The 22,757-nt window shown below is 38.7% G+C and overlaps 3 protein-coding genes across 3 annotated transcripts; 2 read left to right on the forward strand and 1 right to left on the reverse strand.

The window, feature by feature from the left end:
* Positions 1-8,817: 8,817 nt before the first annotated feature.
* On the forward strand, positions 8,818-9,831 carry LOC308383283 (chemokine XC receptor 1-like; the record flags this gene model as incomplete). The annotated part of the gene is made up of 1 exon (XM_080861149.1): positions 8,818-9,831. The coding sequence occupies one exon, from the start codon at positions 8,818-8,820 to the stop codon at positions 9,829-9,831; it is 1,014 nt and encodes a 337-aa protein (XP_080717275.1).
* Positions 9,832-11,630: 1,799 nt separating this feature from the next.
* On the forward strand, positions 11,631-13,123 carry LOC308412661 (chemokine XC receptor 1-like). The gene is made up of 2 exons (XM_080907177.1): positions 11,631-11,644; positions 11,797-13,123. The coding sequence occupies exon 2, from the start codon at positions 11,807-11,809 to the stop codon at positions 12,815-12,817; it is 1,011 nt and encodes a 336-aa protein (XP_080763303.1). The 5' UTR covers positions 11,631-11,644; positions 11,797-11,806; the 3' UTR covers positions 12,818-13,123.
* A 1,534-nt stretch (positions 13,124-14,657) lies between these two features.
* On the reverse strand, positions 14,658-16,856 carry LOC308383322 (pescadillo-like). The gene has a single exon (XM_080861208.1). It carries the CDS (start codon positions 16,723-16,725, stop codon positions 14,962-14,964), a length of 1,764 nt encoding a protein of 587 aa, XP_080717334.1. The 5' UTR covers positions 16,726-16,856; the 3' UTR covers positions 14,658-14,961.
* Between the last annotated feature and the right edge of the window lie 5,901 nt (positions 16,857-22,757).

Here is a 22,757-nt window from a genome sequence, read left to right on the forward strand (position 1 = left end):
TTAGTTTTATTCTGATTTTAGTGTTTGCCTGTGAGTGTAGTTTTGATTTTATTTGCATGATTTTATTCTGATATTTGTATTGCATGTTTCTAGTTGTTTGTTTTATTATATAAATATATAATGTTGTTCTAATCCATTGTGGGCTGGCTGGACATGGGACTGTTTAGCTAATAGCAGGCACCTGTTGAGGCGTGAGATTGGTGTTTTGTTTGTTTTTTCCCTCGTCCTCCTGGGACTAGGCTGGGGTGGTCCCCACGTCAGAAGAGGAGTTCCTGTCTCTAACTTTTACACACAAGGAATATTCGTCTTGGGTTGTTGGACAATGGACTGGTGGGAATGTGTGGGAATTTGGTGTACAACGAACAACGAATTTTATGGCAAGTTTCTTTTTTTTTTGTCTTTTAAATCAGGTTTTATTATTGCTTTCTGCATCTGGGAATACTTTTTTTTCCCAGTTAGACGTGTTTGGTCTCTGGGTTTCTGATTCACTTGCTTCCCCGTTGTATTCAAAGGACCTCCTGGTATGACATTTTGGCGCACCAGCTTTAGGTTCTACGTGTGTGAATATATATGCAAAAACTTACATTCACTGCTTTTATTTGCAATGCTGCCTCTGTACAAAATAACAACAATGTAATCAGTCAAAATATAAAATACAGTCAGAATGTTAAATAAAACTTAAAAGTAAGGAAGGAATTGTGCTATTAGACAAATCATAAAAATGTGCGGGTATTTAATTTTTACAAACGAAATGTTGGCGTTGTGATGAAAGCAGCAGTGGGTTTTTGTTTTGTTTTGTTTGTAACGATTCGTTTCATTGAGTCACAGTGACCCCTGTAGATTGTTGTCATTTATAGATCTCTGGTTTCATGTCATTGTGCCGGAACACAACATCTAAAGTTGCCCAACTTATTTAAATTTTAGTCAGTCTTCTGAATATGGATGGAAAAATAAGACATCCCAGATCTGAATGAATGAAATATTCTTATTAAATACTTTGTTCTTTACATAGTTGAATGTGCTGACAACAAAATCACACAAAAATTATCAACGGAAATCAAATTTAACAACCAAGGAGGTCTGGATTTGGAGTCACACTCAAAATGAAAGTGGAAAAACACACTACAGGCTGATTCGACTTTGATGTCAGGTCCTTAAAACAAGTCAAAATGAGGCTAAGTAGTGTTTGTGTGTTGCCTCCATGTGCCTGTATGACCTCCCTACAATGCCTGGAGATGCTCCTGATGAAGTGGCAGATGGTAAGTAAGTAAGTAAAACTTTATTTATATAGCACCTTTCAAGATAAAAATCACAAAGTGCTTCACAGAAGCTAAAACCTAAAAATAAAAATCAACCAAAAGCAAGTTTAAAAAGATGGGTTTTTAGCTGTTTTTTAAAAGCGACCACTGAGTCCACAGATCTCAGGCTCAAAGGGAGAGAGTTCGACAATCTGGGGGCCACAATTCCAAAAGCTTTGTCGCCTTTTGTTTTCAGCCTCGTGTGTTGGACAGCAAGCAAGCCCTGGTCACATGACCTCAGGGACCTGCTGGGAATGTATGGATGTAAAAGTTCACTTATATATGTTGGTGCTTGTCCATGCAGAGCCCTGAAAGTCAAGGTCAAAACCTTAAACTGGATTCTGAATTTAACGGGGAGCCAGTGCAGCTCAATCAGCAGGGGTGTGACATGGGAAAACTTGGAGGACTTGGTCAGAAGCTTTGCAGCAGCGCTCTGAACAACTTGTAGACGCTCCAAAGAGGCTTTATATAAACAAGTAAACAAAGAATTACAATAGTCCAGACGAGATGAAACAAATGCATGAAGGACAATTTCTAATTCGGAGCGCGATACAATGGACTCAGCTTAGCAATGTTTCTCAAGTGATAAAAACAGGAGCGAACCAAAGATTTTACATGAGCATCCAAAGTCAGAGCTGAGTCAATACTAACACCAAGGCTCCTGATAGACGGTTTTGCAAATGTAGCAAGTGGACCCAAGTTTTCCATAACACTAGGTACAAATTTTTAGGAGCACAAACAAGAACTTCAGTCTTCTCCTCATTTAGTTGAAGAAAGTTTCCAGCCATCCAACATCTAATGGAGTCTATGCACTTGTGCAAAATCTGTAGCTTGGAAACATCATGGGGCTTAAAGGAGATATATAACCGAATATCATCTGCATAGCAGTGATACGAAATGTCCTTAAAGTGCTCAATAAGTGTTGAAGAGGAAGTAAATACAGTAAGAACAATAAAGGCCCCGAAACTGAACCTCTGGGGGCCTGGGATCTGGGACTGATCTCCTCCCAGGCCTCTTCCACACTCCCTCCCCTTACCCCCAACCAGTCACGGGACATGGCTGTGCCTCCCTGAGCCTGGTCAAGTAAAGGCTTTGACATATATATCATTAGTAAATCTGGCCCTCTATGCCCCTCCTTCATAATCCGGTGTCAGACTGTTAAAGAGAGAAGTGTAAGGTCATTCATATTCTCAGCAAACCGTTCTTCTCTTTTCCTGAGGGCTTATCAGTTCTCCTAGTTTTCATTGAGGTGTAGGAACCATGAGAAGGAAGGGAACGAAAAAAAAAGGTTAGGAATAGAAGATACTTTTGAAACGCACCCTTTGTATTTCCCTGATGATCATCAGTGATACAGATTCTTAGATGCAATTTAGGACACCTACACTATGCTTGGTGACCCCATATCTAATTTATATGTTGACTATATTTGAATGTTTTTTTTAAATATATTTAATCTTTACACTCAAAAGTTTTAACAGCGCTGAGACTGCAGCTGAAACAATAAAAAGAACAAACTGATAACATCCGAAGTGGTTGTGGTCTGAGGTTTCGTTTAAAATCAACTGCAAGCGCAACGTTTTACCTTTAGTTTCACTTTGATCTTGAGCGAGGAAACTGAAGCGATTTTCTTGTTTCCGTTAGCAGGTTGGGAGACATTAAAGTTTCAGAGATGCCGTTTAGTCCTGTATAGGCCATCTCCTCCCTGTATCCGTCTGACCTAATGTAGTCTTAACTTGTTGCAACTAGATTTTGTCGTTTTCCTCTCACTAACTGTTTACTTGTTTTATCATGCAGCACAGGGACTTTAGGTGGTATTTGATGGCTCATAGGCTTACTGTGGAAACATGGTGTCCTCCTGTGACCCAGAGGAAAAACAAGTTATGATACTTATTTATTTATCTTTTTAGAATAATGGAAGCATTGCGTTTAAAACAAACATATTGCATTTTTTTAAAACAAAATTGTTATGTATTTGTTGTTTTTATCATCTGTAGTAGAGTATATTGTATCAGGTGTTGTTTAATCACAGAATGTTGTGATGTAATAATGTCATACATTTTCAAAATCTATGTGGATTTCCGTTAAAGGAAATTTTGTTACATATTGAAGCAATTAGACAGAAGCAGATGTAATTACTAAAATATCATATTGTGGCATGTTGGGAGTGGCTAGTTAGCTCCCATCATGCCTTGGGAATATGTGTTGCTGTTTAAGATGTTTATTGTTTTGTGACTCTTAACTGTTCTTGTTGATGCTGCAGTATAAATTCATTGACAGTTATTGTTTGATGGAAATAATCTTGTACCATGAGTGAGTTCAGGCATGTAGTTATTGACCCTCTGAAGCACAGTGTAATACAGCAGAAGCGTTCAGTGAAGTTCTCCCTTTTTCTGCTTGGGGTAAGATAACATGCTCAACCTCAGCATGGGTTCTTTACTGTTAAGATTCCTCAGTTTGGCACAATATTAACAATAGACAAATAGACTTCTCATTTTAACTTTTGTTTTTGTCAACCTTGCTTCTGCACACCTATACACTCATATCAGTGTTAGATCGTTTCATCCACAAATGACAAAGGACCGGGAGACAGAAAGGATTTTACTCATAACTGTGGAAGTGGAGTTGTTCTTAGAGCTGTCAGGAAATGAGGTGGAGACATTAGAACAAGAAGGTAAAAACTCAGAGGGGGAAATTTCAAGTTTTGAGGAGCCTTAGAAGTAGGGGTGGGTTTTGATTATCGATTTTCTGATGAAAATCGATCCTAGCTTGAATAACACGATATCGATTCATTAAAATCCTGAATCGATTTTTAAATATAACTTTATTTTATTTTGCCCCAAATGACAGAATCTCAGGTAAAACCTTACCTGGGAATATTAGGTGCTGCAAGCGCCTGGGTGGCTGCAGCTCAAGAGATAGAGTAGGTCACCTACTAACTGAAAGGTTGGTGGTTTCGTTCCCCAAGTTGATCTCCAGTGCGTCCATTGGAAGGTGAATGGTAGATAGAAAGCATTTACATACAAAAAATTGCTTGTGCGAATGACGCACTACGGTAGTCTACGGTAGTGCAAAGTCTACGGTGACTGTAGACCAGGGGTGTCGAACCCCAGGCCTCGAGGGCCGATGTCTTGCAGGTTTTAGATATCACCCCGGGTCAACACCCCTGAATCAAATGATTAGTTCATTACCAGGCCTCTGGAGAACTTCAAGACATGTTGAGGAGGCCATTTACCCATTTAAATCAGCTGTGTTGGATCAAGGACACATCTAAAACCTGCAGGATACCGGCCCTCGAGGCCTGGAGTTCGACACCTGTGCCGTAGACGGTTACGTCTTTTCATTGGCCCGGAGTCTTCAGTGACCGTAGACACTGTAGACTCGGGGCCAATAGGAGCGCCGAATCCAACTGTAGACTACCAATTGTATGTCGACGGAAGTTGCGTCACCAAAACGACAACACACGGTGGGACAGCGAAGAAGCCGGTGTTCTGGGAAAAAACATCCTACCCAATGGTTCTGCGCAGACGCGGCGCATGCGCACAACACCAACGCCGAATTAACGTCTTTTTCTCTCACCCATCCGGAATACTTCTTAAGGTTATGGTTATGGTTATGGTTAGGGGCAGGGTTAGGTTTAGTCGCAAGTCACCGTCAAATTATAATACGGGTAGGACGTTTTGTCAGAGTAGGATGGTTTCTCAGAACACCGGCAAGTCTGCTATTTTTTATGGAAACTGGAATTTCTTTTATGTTTACAGTAAGTGATAGACTCTAAGACGCTCCTGGATTTAGCTGAAATTACACGAGGCTGAATAGCCCATTTAACTCTTTTACTTCAGGGTACATCTAATGTATTACGCCCATTTCTAGTCTTTTCAGTGGCTACAGCTGATGATGATGACACTAGCAGTTCGTGTTATAAATCCAGATGCCCCTGCACTTCGTCAGCAGACCGGGTGAGAAGTATGGTCTTCACCAAACCTCCACAGGAGCTGCTCAGCCGAGTCGTTGCATTCACTCACGCACAGAAGGTATCCACGCGCCTTCACGTGGTGCTTTCGGTGGCTCGTTACAAATGATGTGAGATATATGAAGTAGTAAGTGTATCGTGTATTTAATGGTAAATGGCCTGTATTTGTATAGCGCTTTTACTAGTCCCCCCTAGGAACCCCAAAGCACTTTACACACCCAGTCATCCACCCATTCACACACACATTCACACACTGGTGGAGGCAAGCTACAGTTGTAGCCACAGCTGCCCTGGGGCAGACTGACAGAAGCGAGGGTACCATATCGCGCCATCGGCCCTTCTGGCCAACACCAGTAGGCGGTAGGTGAAGTGTCTTGCCCAAGGACACAACGACCGAGACTGTCCGAGCCGGGGCTCGACCCGGCTACCTTCCGATTACAAGGAAAACTCCCAACTCTTGAGCCACGATCATGATATCATACGAATCTGCCTAGTATGATATTAATCATACTAGGCAGATTTACTGCACTGCCATTTACTACCCATTTACCCATGTATGGCTATTGTCAGTACATGTTGCTCATAAACTTTCTTTAAGTGTGTAACATTCACAGTGATATTGTTGATGGTAACGTGTATGATTCCAGCATACCTGACAGGCACTTTTGACTTTTTGTACACAGTTAATTATATAAAGCCCCTTGGATTGCATTTATAATCAAGTTCACTGATTGACTATCCTGCAGTGATGTTTTCCTGTATTCCTGTTTCATCCACTTACATACAAACATACAAGTATAAATAAATACAATCTATAGAAAGAGAAATATGTTTTATATGTTTTTTATTTAGTTGCACACAAATAGCCTCCTCTGCCAACAGGTTCAGAAGACACAACTATGTAGAAACACATAACAGACCAGAACCACAGAAGCAATGTGTACAAGCAGGTGGCAAACACAAGTTTTTGTACAACACAAGCCTCTGCAACAGCTTCAGTGTTTCCTGGAATTGATTCAGAAACACTAACAGAGCTATTATCTGTCTGTTATGACAGTCAAATTTCCCCCAGATAGGTTGAGGTCTAGTGACTGTGAAAGATATGATCACACCATTTTCATAATCATCTATTCAGTGACCCCTCTTCAAATACTTACGTCACAATACAAAGATAATCTCTCATAGCAACTTTGTACTGATTTTACGACTCGTTTCTCTTTGAGAAGTGGACCTTAACATGGCAGCAAAGTGCAACAATGTCTCTCCGTGTGGGGGTCAGAAGTTCAGGGTATGCCTTTAATTTTCTTGCTTGTACAGACAAGTACAAATGACAGTACAATGGTATGAATAATCCTTCTCAATTTACCAGTATAAAAGTAAAACAATTACATTGTCTCATCGGGGCACTCCTCCTATGGCCAGTCTTTGCACATCATAATAACACAGAAGAAATGAAAGCAATTCATTCTCAATTGCTGTTAATTTCAGGGGATTTTCCAACCTGTTTTGGTTCAAAAGAGCCAAAGGAAAATCCTCATCGATGTTGGAGTAAAAACTAGATGCTTTTATTGTTTGTACACTGATAATACTGTGCTGTCATTGTAAACCACTCAAAATAAATAAATAACACATTGTGATCATACTGAAGACCACAAACAGCAGTCCAGGCATCAGTTGCGATAAAGGAGCTGGAAACATCACCTGATAAAGAAAAAAAAACAACAGACTGAATGAAAAACAGAAGTTTCCTTCATTGCACTATATTCACCAATCACAAGGCTCTTCTTTCCCCTTTTGCCACCCTAGACTTTTGACCAATCACCGATCTGGATGAATTGCACTACCGTACTGTCCATCCCCTTTCTTTTCTTCTGTGTTATAATGATGTGCAATGACTAGCCATAACAGGATTCTGAGCTCCTATCGGGCCAAGTTTTACAGTGTCTACGGTCACCGTATAGACTTTGCGCTACCGTAGACTCGACGGGTATGTTCTCCTGAAATTCAATTGAAATGACATGCATTTTTTCATTTTAATGCGCCAAGTAAAAGTAAAATGTATGCGTTTAAGAATCTGCACTTTTTTACTGCACTTTTACAAGCAATGCTGTTTTTGTAAAAAAGAAAATGAAAAGAAAATGTTGCTGAAATCCAGTGAAGCTGTTTTCACTTCTCTCTTCTCTTTGCACATGTCATGATAGGCTAGACGGAAAAAATGCAATGAAAGAAAATTTCTGTGGTCATATTAGTATGAAGTGTAAGTGTATTAACACAATCAGTGAGGGAAACACAGAGTGCATGCACAAGGTAGGCTCTTCTTGGCTGTCTTTCTCTTTTGAATTAGGTGATAACACTCATGAGAAATGATTCATGTAATAATAAAATATTAATATTTATTATTTATCTTAACAATTATTTATTTATTATTAACAAAAATAAAAGTTGTGACAGAAATACAGGAAATGTAAGGAAATGTAGGAATATGGGGTGGAATTTGATATTACTGCGATATGAATTAACCAGGGAATATTAAATAAAACTTCAGTGCTGTTATGCAAGCAACATTATATGTTGTGACCATTTTCTTCACTGGTTCACAATAACCCCCGTGGACTTGCTTTATTTGCCATTCATCTCTGATGTTGTCATGGTCCGGAGTCTGTGACTCCGTGTTTATGTTTTTATTATTCTGTGGTTTTGTTTATTCTGGGTTTTTGTACTCTCCTTCTTCACGTTTCATGTTCCTGCGTTCTGTGTTCCCCAGTCTGTGTTAAGTTTGTGTGTGTTGTGTCATTACATGTATGTGTTCCTGTTTTACTTTGAAGGTGTCTGTCTGACGTCAGTGCGTTCTGTGTATGTTTCCCCTGCCTCGTCAGCTGTGATGTCTCCCAGGTGTGGTTCCCTCCTGTTTCCCATCCCCTGATTGCTGGTGTGTGTATTTAGTGTGTTCCCTCGTCCTTGTTGCTGGTTTGTCTGCGTCTCTCCGTCCGTCATTCTGTGTATTTCCCCGTGCCTCCCTGCATCTGGTTAGTTTTTCCCAGTTTAGGTTTTCTTAGTTTCATGCTCACCCTCGCCATCTCTGTTTGTATCTACATTTGATTAATAAACTCACTTGCACCACAGCTGCCGCATCTTGGATCCTAAATAATTCGCACACTGCTTGCCCTGGCAACCCGTGACAGATGTCATATCATTCTGATTAAACACATTTTATTTAAAATGGTTTATTTTGAGACAAAATTCAGTATCTTCTGTTTTTATTCCATATTCTTGTTTCTACATTTAATTTTTCCTGAATGCTGTTGAAGGTATGAATATTATGCTGTTTAACTTTATAATCATTGGTTCTAAACTGCTTTAGTTTTTATCTTGACTAACATATTTGTACCAAAATGCATTAATTATGTTTATATATATATATATATATATATATATATATATAAATATATATATATATATATAAATAAAAAAAATCATCTTCACAGTATAAGATTTTTTTTTTTCATTTCCTCAACAGTACTTTCCTCACAAGACCTAAACAAGTAAATCATGGCCTTGGACAGTGACAGTTATGATTACATACACTTTAATGAGACTCACAGCAGCGAGACCGAGTATGACATTAAGATATCAGAACTTTACTATCCTGCTGCTGTCAACAGTCTCGTCTTCTGCATCAGCCTGCCTGCAAACAGCTTCCTGCTGTGGGTCCTCTGGACGGAACAAGCTTGGAAGATCACATCGGATATTTTACTTCTTCAGCTCACAGTTTCTAACCTCTGCCTCACTGTGACATTGCCTTTTGCAGCCTGTAATGCACTCCATACGTGGGTCTTTGGAGAGTGGGCCTGCGGAGTAGGTGTAGGGATTTATTTTCTGGGACTATTCACCGCCGTGGTGATCCTCACTGCCATGTCTTTGCATTCTTATGTTACTGTGGTTCAGCCTTGGTGCTTGTCTGCACAGGCCTTAACAAAATATGGTGTTCTCATAGGTAGCATTGTGATGTGGCTGGTGTGTGCTGCTGCAAGCATTAAACTGGCTGTGAGTGGTCGAGTCATCGAAATCGCTGACATAAAAGTGTGTGTAAATTTGGTGGAGTCACTAACCATGAAACTCACTGAAATCTACACACAGATTTTTCTTTTCTTTCTCATTCCTGTCCTTATCACTTCATTCTGTTATGTTCACATGTGGATAATGGCAAAGCAGGGCAGGATAAACAGCCAACAACAGCCTTCAAAATTGATTTTAGGCATAACTGTCAGTACTTTTCTATGTTTGGCCCCTTATAGCATCCACATGTTTATACAGTCCTTGCTACTATTGGATTTTTATGAGTACACACATGAACTGATATATGCATTGCACTATGCTTGGTTGATCATTCATTCCATCATTCACATCTACTGCTGCTTTATCCCTTTGGTGCATTTAATAGGAGTACAAAGGTTTAGGAGGTATCTTCCCATGCCGTGCAATACATTATCACTGTGCAGAGATGAAACTAAAACTGACAGTCCAATGGCATTAATCCCTCTCCAAAATGAGGAAGAAATTTGAATTTACTGTAGCATGCATGCATTAGGATGAGACGGGTAGATGCTGGAGAATTTGATTAGATAAATTAGCTGAACTTAATATAGTACAAGCAAAAAAACAAAAAAAGTTGGCAGCACCTATTAATGATAGAGTCTGACTTTGTTGATGCCAAAGGGGTGTACCACACAGCAAGATTAAGTTTTCTGTTACAAAAGTGACTTTGTTTTTACCTGGCTAAATCACCATGGCAACATGCTTAATCGAGGGCCAGTGTCCTGCAGATTTTAGATCTCACCCTGGGTCAACACACCTGAATCAAATGATTAGTTCATTACCAGGCCTCTGGAGAACTTCAAGACATGTTGAGGAGCTCATTTAGCCTTTAAATCAGCTGTGTTGGATCAAGGACACATCTAAAGCCTGCAGGACACCGGCCCTCGAGGCCTGCAGTTCGAGACCCCTGATATAAAGAGAAACAGAAGTGACAATTTCAGTTTGACATTGTGTTTCAATACCTTTTCTTAATGTTTTTAACTGTGTTTATATACTTTCTAATCAGAATCTTCTATTTTAAACTTCCACTACTCCAAAATGATCAGTTGATTATACTGTATTGTAGTAGTGATACTGTAGATTGGTCACTATGATTACATGTCTCCAAAAGTTGAATCTGTTCATCTGGACGTAGCGTTTTCAGTGGGAGAAATGTTTTGTCACTCATCCAAGGGACTTCTTCAGTCTCAGCCGACTGCAGGTTTCCCCAATCTTATAAACAGTACATTTGCATAATGACTGAAACCAGCCAACTGAAAGAACAATGGGCTGGGAGGTCAGTTCCTTCATCATAAATATGCAAATTCTCATGACCATTGATCAAAGACCACTGATCATTGGCCATGAGTACCATTCACAGAGAGTTGGGGAATGGCTGCGAACACAGCATTGTAAAATGGCAAATGATGTAACCTTAGGCTCCCTCCTCCTTTAAAAAAAAAAAATCACTATAAAAGTTGTTTGTTTATATACATTTGATATTATGATTATTTTTCTCAATGAATTTCATTAAAAAAAATTAAACTAACTTTTGTATCTTGTTGAAGTTTATTTATTTTGAAAGAGATACCTTTTAATATTTTCTTAACAGCATACTTTCTTTTTCAACAAGCGAGCAACTAGCAAATAAATTGCACTTTGACCTGTCGACTTAAGAGGTCGATTTTGTAATCATGTTGGACCAAATTCCTGGTGCAGATCAGTTAGAGTGAAGTGTGACTTAGCATGATAATAGAAAAGGCTCAACGATTGATCCAGTGTGTTAACATCTTCCATGTTCGGTTCAACAAAGCAGGCAAGTTCAGCAGGTGCAGACTCAGCCATCAGATTAGCATGTATGAAAAACAAACTAGGGGTTTTAGGGGTTTATGTTATTATATCAATTAGTTTTACAAAGTTTTTTTTTATTGTTTCCATTATTTTCAGCAGGATATATTTTCTTCCCAAAAAAGTAGCTTATTTTCAAACTTTATATCATCAGCATTTTAAGGCTTTACCAAATAAAAATAAAAAATCAGATAAATAAAACTTTATCTTTATCTTTTGATCAGTGCAGCAAAACTGTAGACAATTAGTTGTGAGTGATATTGAAACATAGGTGTAATTTTGTTTAAGTTTCATTTTAAATGTGGACAAAATGTTTGTTTGTTTTTTATTTTGGTTTGGGCGTTATCTTGAACTTAGTGTGAAACAGAAAGAGGAACTGTTGGTTTGCTTAAGATCATCGCAGCTTTTCCTGAACAGTACAGTTCAACAGAACACTTGCTGGCAGATACAAGAGGTAGGTTTCTGTGTTTAATCCCCTTTATTAGTCTCTGTTTTACATATTAAACTAAAACTAAAATCCACAGTTTCTGTCAGTATAGAGAAAACAGCTAAGTTATAGTATTTAAATGTGTTGAAAAAATCTTATTTTGTGTTTATATTTTGTAGAAAATCGACAATGGCAAACAACATGACAAGCGATCAAGTCCATTTTCTTTGTGACAGTGACTTTCCCAGTATTACTGGCCCTTTCTTCATCTTGATCTTCATCCTCAGTATCATAGGCAACAGCCTCCTCTTATGTGTTCTTTTCATCTACGAGGACCTGAAAAGTATCACAAATATTTTCATCCTGAACCTGGCCTGCTCTGATTTGATCTTCACCATCACACTTCCGTTCTGGGCCGTTGATCACCTACAACAATGGGTCTTTGGGGACTTTGTCTGCAAATTAATGACTGCCGTATTCTTTGTTGGTTTGTACAGCAGTGTCATTCTACTGACCGCCATGACAGTTGCCCGTTTCATTAGGGTGGTGCTGCCAAACTGGAAAAGCAACCGTGCTAGAAGAAGGAGGTATGCAATCAGCGCCTGTATAGCTGCCTGGATCATCAGCATCTCGGCATCCCTGAGTGATGCAACTAAAGTAAAAGCCATAAACTGGGATAATCAGAACTATTGTGATGATGGATCTGATGACAAGCTTGGACGTTATCTCCAAGTGTCACTGCTATTCTTCCTCCCATTTGCCATCATTATTTTTTGCTATTCTGCCATCCTCAAGACAGTTTTACAAGGTTTAAGTAGAAAGAAGCACAAGACTGTAGCTGTGCTGTTGTGTATTGTTGCAGCCTTTTTCTTTTGCTGGGGGCCATACCATATTGTGCTTTTAATTAAATCTCTTTATAAACCGATAGGTTGTAAGGCAGAGGAACGGTTAGCAGTTGCCTACCGTATTTGTGAAATGCTTGCCTATTCTCACTGCTGTATGAACCCTCTGCTATACATGCTCTCACAGAAGTTGCGAAATAATCTGTTTAATCTTTTGAAATGTAAAAATTTGTGCAGTAAGAACAAGGAGGAAAATATTGGCCAGAAAACCTCTGGTATTCAGAATGTAGCTTTCACAGTAGACAACTCTTCTGTTAACACAGAACGACGCAATGATCCATTTAAAAGTCCCTCTTGAAAGTAAACACTGATTCAGTCTTCAAATACTTTTACAAAACAAAGGTTGTATATAATTTGACATGTTTTGCATATAGTCTTGATATCATATACACAGATTTTGTTTTAGGCTTTTTAATGTGCAAGGTCAAAGATGTTTGTAAAATTGTGCATTTCGCTGGTGTCGTTTTATTAGTATTTTTTGTAGAAATGAAAATGTTTCTGAAATACAGTGAAGCTTTTTTCACTTCTTTGTTTTTGTGGTATGTAATGTCAGATGAATTGGGGGGGAAAAATGCATTGACAGCAGTTTTCTGTGGTCACCGATAGAGTCAGAGTAGTGTGTAGTATAAGTATATTAACATATTCACTAAGGGAAACCGTGAAGCAGAAGGGAAGTCACTTGGGCCTTTAATCTTTCTTTGAAATGGATAATAATGTAATGAGTCGTGTAATAAAAAATGAGAAACGTTTTGGAATATGGACATTAATATTACAGGAATATAAATCATAATAGAAAAAAATTACAAAATGTTAAAGCTTGGACATATGGAATAAATTATGCTTAACTGACAATTCATACAGGTTTGCAGGTATTCTACAGGTATGCTAACTCTTTGTTTCACTGACTCACAGTGACCCTAGACTCACTTTATCATTTATAGATCTCTGATGTCATCACATTGTTCTCAAACACAACATTTAAATTGCTCCACTTTATTAAAATTCCATTTAGCCTCCTAATTTTTCTTCCATATAGTTGACTTCATATTTTTTAACTGTCGCTGATGACAGGACACGTATGCTGACATGCTGGATAAATGTTATGATCATTCTGGATGCTTTTGAGCAGGGTTAGTTTCATCTACCTGTGGCCAATATAGACCTGACACAAAAAGTGAGGCAATGTTTGCTGTGCTGGAAATGTTGTAATATTCTTAAGCAAACTAATAGCTTCTCTGTCATAATCTGCAGGGTGTTTAGATTTGAAGGTGAGTTGAACCCAAATGCAGACATGAGCAGAAAGAGGTTAACAAAGCGAACTGTGTATTTGATTGATGGCAAAAAAGGAACGAAAGCAGCAAACATCCAAATGGGTGAAACAAAAGCTCAATGGGGAAAACAGAAAACTAAACATCTACGAAAAAACACAATGAGGTGGCATGACGAAACACACTAGTACTGAGAAACACAAAGGACAACGGAAAAAGGAACTACAACAGATACTCTGACAAAGGACAGCGCGCAAAGGACACAGGCTCACTAAAATAAAATAAAACAGGAAGCATAAACACAGAGAGACAAGATACCCAAACTTGACATTGACAAAACTTAAACATACATGGAGACATGAAAGACTTCAAGGAGACACAAAAGAATAAAACACAGACAGATGTCTAAAGGGGCAGGAGGAGAACTAACAGACAAAACAGACTAAACTAGAGACATAAAATAATAGAATAGGGAACTAGTGGGAATAAAAAAAAGTCATAAGCACAAGGAAACCCAAACAGAACTAGAAAAAATTTGCATTTCCTGTGAAAATGCTGTGTGGATGCCTTAACGCTGAAGATGTCTGCTGAAAAAGAAAAAAAAAATGTTGCCCTGAGCAGGATTTGAACCTGGACCTTGTGGTCTCAAGGCAGCTACTCATGTCACTGCACCAAACTCTTGCTCACAAAGAAAAGGTGGAGAGACTGACAATTCTGCTGAAATGAGCAGAAGCTGCTGAGAATTGTGGTGATAAGAGGTGAAAAGGCTGAAAACTTTGCAGAAAAGAGATGAATCAGCAGAATTTCTGCTGAAAAGAGGTGAAAATGCTTTTTTTTTTTTTTTTTTTTTCTTTTTTTTCTTTTGCAATATCACAAGTAACAGGTTTAATTCAGTCCGTTTAACTGTAAAATGTTTCGGTTACAGATTTTAAAATAAACAGGAAGTTGTATTGTACAATACAGAAAAGTGGAGCACAGATCAAACAGTTACTTTTACAATAATAATCACACAACTAGCATTTGTGACAACCTGCGCTGTTTGAAGTTCTGCAGAGGTCATTAGAGTGCATGTAGCACGCAGAGCTCTACTGCACTTTCAGGTTTTATGGTATGTAAACCTGCAATGCACTGAGTCTCAAAGTTAAAAAGAAAGTCAGTCTGAAGAAGGCACCAGTTATTTTCGGGCCTTTTTCTTTTTTGCTTTTTCTGAATCATCGTGAGCCTTCCTCTTGGCAGCAAGCTTGTTAGCCTCACGGACTTTTCTTTTCTTTCCAAACATGATTTTGTCATAGAGGTACTTTTCCTTTTTCTTCATCATCATAATGGCCAGACGCTTCTCCTCTGCTTTCTCCTCCTGCTCCAAGCGTGCCTTATTTTCTACCTTCAGCTTTCCAGGTGTCACTTTGACATGTAGAGACTTGCCCTGGGATCTTTGTTCTTCCATTTTCTTAAGGTTTTTCTCTTCTGCTACTTCCTCTTCATCATCCTCTTCATCACCATTGTCATCCTCTTCTTGTTCTTCTTCCTCTTCCTGTTCTCCCTCCTCCTCCTCTTCTTCCTCATCCTCCTCTTGTTCATTGCCTGGTTTTTCTCCTCGCTGTAAGGCCATCATCTTCAGTTTCTCTGGAGGCACATAGTCACCTTCCTTCTCCTCCACAAACGGAGACAGGTGAGGGGGTAGAGTCACCCCAGGGAAATAATCCTCCACAGGCAAGAGAATTTTGGCATTGACACAGTCGTATAGCCACTGGGGTTGGATGTAGTATCTGTTGATATACTGTTTGCCAACACTGGGCCTGTCAATAATTTGATGGGTGATGGTCTCATCTGTCACATCGTATGTGCTACCAATGCACACAGACTTGTCCCAGGATACCTGACCTCCAAAACACCTGATGACGAATGCCAGAGACTCTCTGGGAACTTCTCTGTTGAGGTAAAACTTGAGTCCCTCAAAAAGCTTCTTCTGAGCTTCTTGCTGTTTCAGTTCCTTTTCCCTAGCCTCCATCTTCTCCATGTCCTCCCCTTCACTGGGAAACTGGTCCAGTTGAGCCTCCTCCTCATCTGCAGAAGAAACCACGCGTGCCAGACTGGCACTCAGAGCTGACAGTTTCTCTAAGTAACTTTCTGAATTCATGGCATAGTCATCCTCACTCTCTTCCTTAGGCTCTGACTCTCCATTACTGTCCAGCTTTGGTGGGTAGACCAAGTTGAGGGAACTGTAGAGCCTGAAACTGACAAAGCCCAGCAGAGTGGTGTACAACTCTGTGAATGTTGCCATTACTCTGTAATCAACATCAACGGGGTGATCATGGGAGAACTGATATGGCACCACCCATGTAATGAGCTGTCCCATCACCTCAGCCTGATAATATATTCCCTTGATGGAGAGGAAAACCTTTCGGAGAGAACGTGATGCGATCACATAGTTCATCCACTCCACAGTAAGGCGCCTGCACAGCTGGATTGTCTGCACATGACATTTTCCTGTTCGAGCAAAAGTAGAGAAGAGGAAGCACATGCAGAGGGCATCGTCGATATCACGGAGGGCATCAATGAAGGTTGGATACCTTTCTTTGATGATGTGATCCAATTTATAGGTCGGCTTGTTCTCTCTCAGTCTTTCCACTGCAGACCACTCTGTTTTTCCATAAGCCTTCTTAAGCTTACGCACAAATATCTTGTACTCTCTGAACTTTCCAACAATTGGCTCATGGAGCAGAAAGCGGATGTCTTTGAGCAGGTAGAAGGTCCTTGGGGCTGTAGATCCCTTGTTCACCTTCTTCTTGTGTTTTGGCTCATGAGGGTATATGCCTTTGAGAATGCAAAGTCGCCTGAAATCTGGGAGGCTGAGCTGCAACTTCTTTCGAGCTCTGTTTCTTGTGATGTAGTTGGTGGCAGAGCCCCTCTCAAACTTTTTCTTTTGAAGACCTCCCATTTAGAGACAGTTTCTAACCCTCCACGGAGTTTTATCCAAATGTAGTTGTGTACAAATTACACAATTCGCAAGGGTACACAACAACGACCGACACAACACGCAGGAGATGCACGTGTGGCTTGACATGCGCGAAAGAGGGCCTCTCTTTCGCGCATGTCAAGCCACACGCAGTAGGACCCCTACTGAGGTGAAAATTCTGCTGAAAAGAGTTCAATTAGCAGAATTTTTGCTGAAAAGAGTTCAATCAGCAGAATTTCTGCTGAAAATAGTTTTTTTCTGAAAAAAGCAGAAAAAACTGAAAATTTTGCTGAAAAGAGTTGAATGAGCAGAATTTCTGCTGAAAATATTTTTTTTCTGAAAAAAGCAGAAAAAACTGAAAATTTTGCTGAAAAGAGTTGAATGAGCAGAATTTCTGGAAAAGCTTAAAATTCTAATGAAAACAGCAGAAGAGGCTGAGATTTGTGCTGATAAGAGGTGAAAATGCTGAACCAATCAGAGGTAGTGCTTCTGTCTGCTTCATCAGGCTGTGTACTTGTATGTATTTCTGCCATGGACTGTTAACAAGAATCTGAGGTCCATATTAGAAAAGCTGGTAAAATCATAAAACTTTGCAGAATTGTAATAAATTATTAATATGAATTACTTGTCTGTGATAGTGTATTAATTTGTAGTGAAAAAAAAAATGTCGAACAAGGTGGGATTGAACCCAAAAACTTTGGTCTGAAGATTCGTTTCATTACCAATCGACTGTATCTCGGTTGCGGAGATATGACGAGAGAAGAAACGGCTTCATTTTCGGAGTTTGAAAAATGAGAGGAGGACAGATTTCCTCCCCTCAAACAAACGTAATTTATGGCTCAATGGTAAGATGACTGTAAAAACTGCTTCGACCTTGAGTGTCAGCACTGTCTGAAGATGAATTGGCACAAGCCTCGTGTCTTAACTTAAGGACATATGACGATTTGAAAATGCCTCTCATTAGAGAGTTCCAGCTGTGATTTTGAACAAAGTCCCCATTCACTTTGTTTGGAGAGTTTTCAGACATTGTGTTGCTCTGAGGCAATTTGATAAAAATCTGTAACTTCCACAACAGTGATAGTGACATTTTCTGAAAGCCAGCAAAAATACCTACGTTTTGATGTATAATTTGAGGAAGTTGAGTGGAAATTTAGCGAGTAGCAAGAAGTTGTTTGGACATGAAGAGAAAATTCACAAAGTTTCACTGTCCACTCTGAGTTAATTGCATAGCAACCATAGCAACACATGTATTTTCTGAAAAATCACAAAGCTGCAACTGAGAACTTAAAGAGGCATTAAATAAAAACGGTAACAGATATGAAAAAGCTGAATCAGACAGGAATAGCCCAATCATTTGAGAACGTTTTAAAGTTTGAATGGAGTTTCCAGGTGAAAGTATGAGGAAGAAGTTAGGTTTCAAAGACAAGCAAGTTTTAGCAGAATTGTGGAAGTTTCCCATTCATTTCAATGGGACAAATTAAAGGAAAAAAGTGTAATATTTTAAAAAGTATAATAGTAATAAGTACCCGTTTGAATGGTGAAAATCGGCTGAAAACTGAGGGAGTAGTTAAGCGGCAAAGAAACGGAGCAACTAGAATAATAAAGGATAAAGAATAAAGAGAAACAGGATCTCAATAGGATCTCAACAGGATCTCAACAGGATCTCAACAGGATCTCCACACAATTAACAGAGTCTGCAAACAAAGCCCACATCACAAAATCTGTAATGAAATTGCAAAAGCTCAGAACCCTTGGTCACCTGACCCATAACCATGACATCCTCTTTTTGTTTTGAATCAACTCAGAGATGCTTCCTTAACTACAACAATTTACTTAAATGTTTTGTCAGTAAAAAGACATGCGTGCCTAAGTTGGTGCACCAGCAGGTGCATCAGAGTATTCCACAATCCTTTCCTATCTGACATTTCTGCTGATGAAAAACCGCTGTGTGGCGTGAAGACAGTGAAGAACTGAGGAGTTGTGGGTAAGACAGTTTAAATATATATAAAACTGCATCAGTGAAACTAAAGGTCAAAGGTAAAAACATAAAGGATATATGACTTTGACTATGACTGATTTCAGACAACTTGTTGCGATCCCTAGAGTCCGGTGCTCTTCCCAATCCTCCTCATTCACTTACTCTCTGTAGCTTTCCCTCTTTTGCTCTCTCCTTGCCTCCTCCTCTCCTGCATGCAGGCATCACTACATTGTTCAACTAGTTTGATATAAGGATCAGTTTGGCCTTAACGTGATTTTAGTTTGAAATGCTTATTTTCTCCCAGGGAAACCTCTATGTCTTGCTGTGCTTCGTGCTTTCCTCTTAGATCTCCCCTTGGCTGCAGTTTGGCTCTGAAACCATGTTGGAAAATAAAAAGGTGTTAAGATGATAGCGCCTTGCTTTCCTCCACCATCTTGTGCAGCAGATTGATAAAAGCACTACAATGTAGGAACCCTGTTAGATGTCTGCCTGGCCATAATATCCTGCAGTTTCTGCATTTCATTCTCTGAAAGATATAAACTAATACAAACTCCCCCTTTAGTTACAACTATTATAGCAAGGTGTCATCTTAGTAAATAACTGAAAGTTTTCTGGCTGGGTCACAGTAGGAACTTTCTCAGTGGACTTTGAAGTACTCACTACCCCCCACAGAAAATGTCAGCTATTTTTAGAACACAAAAAGGAAGTCGAAAAAGCACAAAAATTTATAAATAATGTGCAAACATGACCCATTTGAGTTTCAGAGAATTCTGAAATGTAAGTATACCATCAGAGTCTAAGGAGGTGTTTAAGAGAGGAAGAGAAACACTGAGCACCAACAACCACAGGGTACTTTCAGTTTTTCAAATGATGAAATAGGGATTCACTAATACCTTACCAATGCTTAGTAGTGTGTCGTTTACCATATCTTATGGTGTAACAAGTTATAACAAAATAAATGTGAAACTCTTTGTGTAACTAAAATGTCTAACAGTATGCAGATTTAATGGGTAAAGGGTATTTTAACATTATAGTTTCATCATAAAGAATAATGTAAAATTTCCTGCTTCAAACTCAGTATGAACACAGAGAGAATGCAGAGGTAACTACTGGGATTGGCCTGTTTAAGATGGAAACATGGTTATTTCCCTTTTCCCTGTTGTTCAAGTAGCAACATACATGTATGCTGCTTACTTGAACAACAGCACCTGAAATGACATGGCCTCCTAAAATTAGCCAGACCAGACTGAGCTAGAATAACACAAAAACTTGTTGGTGTTATTTTTCATGGTATTGCATCAGGTTTCCTGAGTAATTACACTTTTATTAATTTGTTAAAAGTATTAGCCTTCAGCAGGAGCTTAATCTTAGCCAGTATAGAAGGAGCTTAGTCAATAGGGATATTTTAGCTTTCAGTAAACTATGCTAACCCTGCTTATACTACAAGGATACAAGTGTGACACTCACATGATGTCCTCTAGTGGACCAGCCAGTGTAGTACATATTTTTTCCATCTTACTGGGCTGCTGGTCTTTAGTGAAATGAACTGACTACATGTTCGTTTATAAGCTAATTTAATTATTATTAGTAATCACCTGTACGATAGCACTGATACTGGGTTGTATGAAGACCAGCAAAAACTGCAGTGGGTCAAAAACGACAAATTAATGCAGCTTCCTCATCTGGATGGATCCTGCACTCCACCTGAGAATGACTATATATCATGTAAGTGCAGTTTGCAGTTGAAATTAGGATTAGATGCTTTGTGTTAGAATTAGATAAATTACCTGAAATTTATATCAACATCAGATTTGTTATAATAAATAAAGCTGTAACTTTTCAGATCATTTTCCTTAACACTTCTTTTGTCTGACAGTCAGAAATTACTGATGATTGGGTCTTTATCTTTATTACTGGTTGCTTATTGCTATCATTTGATTAAACATGAATGTACTAATTTGTTCATTTATAAGGTATATTATTTCAGGTTAAAAAGGAATGTGACCTTAGTGATTTTAACTTTTTAGTTCCATAAGAGCTGGCTCAAGGACAAGGACTCAGTTAAATGTTACCCATTTTGGTACTTACACAGCTACATCAGGCATAACATGAAATATGTTGTTTTAACCTTATATTTTGCACAATTTGCAACAAATTATTTCCCCAAAACTCTAATCATGTTTGTATGATTCAATTGAATGCAATTTAAATTTGCTTATTGTTTTCTTTGTGAGTTGATCTCTGTGTAGAGATGTAACTTAAGCAGGAAGCTGTTTTCACTTCTCTGTTCCCACAAAATGATTTTGGTATGTCACAATAAACTGGACTGGAAAAAACAAAATGCTCAAACAGCACTTTTCTTTAGTTCATGTTAGAGTGAAATTAGTGTGAAGTTTACGTGCATTAACACTATCACTGAGAGAGGCTGTGAGCAGGACCTAGCCTGACACATGAGCACATGCACAAGGTAAGGAGTCGATTTGTGTAAATGGGAACGTTTGGGAAAAACTTTAATGAAAAATCCAAGAATATGGAGTGAAACTTATATTACAAGAATGATAATGAAAATGGAAAAAAAGTTAAAATAGACTCTTTTTTTTTTTCTTTTTTTTTTGCCTGTCCCGTTTGGCTCTTTTGCCATCAGAATTGTTGTCTAAAGGCAAAGAAAGATGCCCAACGGATTTACTTTACCAAATTGACCATCCCAGCTTTGCCGTAATGGTCCATTTGATTCACCTTTTATTGTTCATTTTATTTTCACTCACTGAATACGGGACAGACTTGACTGGGGGAAAGAAGGGGAGAAAGAAAGAGGGAAAGAGAAACAGCTGAGAAGAGGGACGGGGGAGAAGGGCAAAAGACAAAAACCAACAGAACGGGCAGAGAAAAAAAAATGCATATATCGATCACCTGGATCACCTGGATCACCTGATAGATAGACTCTTAAATCATCACCATGAAAAAAAAACATTTTGATGTTGCTATGCATACAATAACACTTGTTGTGACAATTTTTTTAATGACTCACTATAACTCTTACAGAATAGGTTTATGTGCCATTTATGGGTATTATAGTGCTTTAGCACATTTCATTTTATGTGGTTCATTCTAAGTTAAAGGCATGATATATACGGAATTGTGATATTTCTAATAAATATCATTAATAAGCATTCTGATCACTTTGACTGTTTATGGTTTGCCCTACAAAAAAGGCAGTATAACACAACCTCTTAAACACTTAAAGCAGTTCAAGCTGTGTATTAAAAGATAGGATCTGTTACGTTAGGCTACATTAGTCTTTATCTAGGTTGGCCTAAAAAATAATTACTTTATTAATGTATATACTACTACTAATAATAATAACAATAATATATTCTCACTTCTTTGCTAGATCAACAGTAATGTCCTCACAAAGACTCATAAAGAAAAGCCTCAAACGGTGATCTTAAACTCTTAATTAGACTAAAAGTCTAGGTTGAGGTTGAGCTTCATCATGGTTTCACTAGTAGGGATCCCAAACCCAACTACACATTACAATGTTTAGTGATCATGAAGCAACAAGCTGCAGTGGCTTCTGGACTTGGCAGATCCCCAAAGGGAGCCCTTCTAGGAGCAGAATGAATGTACATGCACTTGGCAGGTGGTCCTGAGTGTAATTAGAATGAAGAGAGATGCATTTCGTGCTATAGAATTGTCCTGAAACCTGACAGCAGTGCGTGGAAGGTGGATGAAAAGAACCGGTGTCTAAATTAGACAAAACTGATGCCACTGTGTTCACCTTTACTACACATTATAATTCACAGGAATAGATGGGGATAGGATACAAGCGCAAAAATTACATGTTGAATAAATATTATGATTACTTTGAATTAACTGCTATTACATTAAAAAGCACTCATGGTATTTCTTATAAACATTACAGTATAACACAACAGTCGCTCCAAACAACAGATTTCCAAATCATAACCTTTAACTTTCAACACTGTTGAAGTTTGTATAGTGTTGTGTCTATTACACTGGACTGGATTAGTTTTTA

Source organism: Rhamphochromis sp. 'chilingali' (genome assembly GCF_963969265.1).
Source record: "Rhamphochromis sp. 'chilingali' genome assembly, chromosome: 16".
In the NCBI taxonomy this organism is placed as follows: Eukaryota; Metazoa; Chordata; class Actinopteri; order Cichliformes; family Cichlidae; genus Rhamphochromis; species Rhamphochromis sp. 'chilingali'.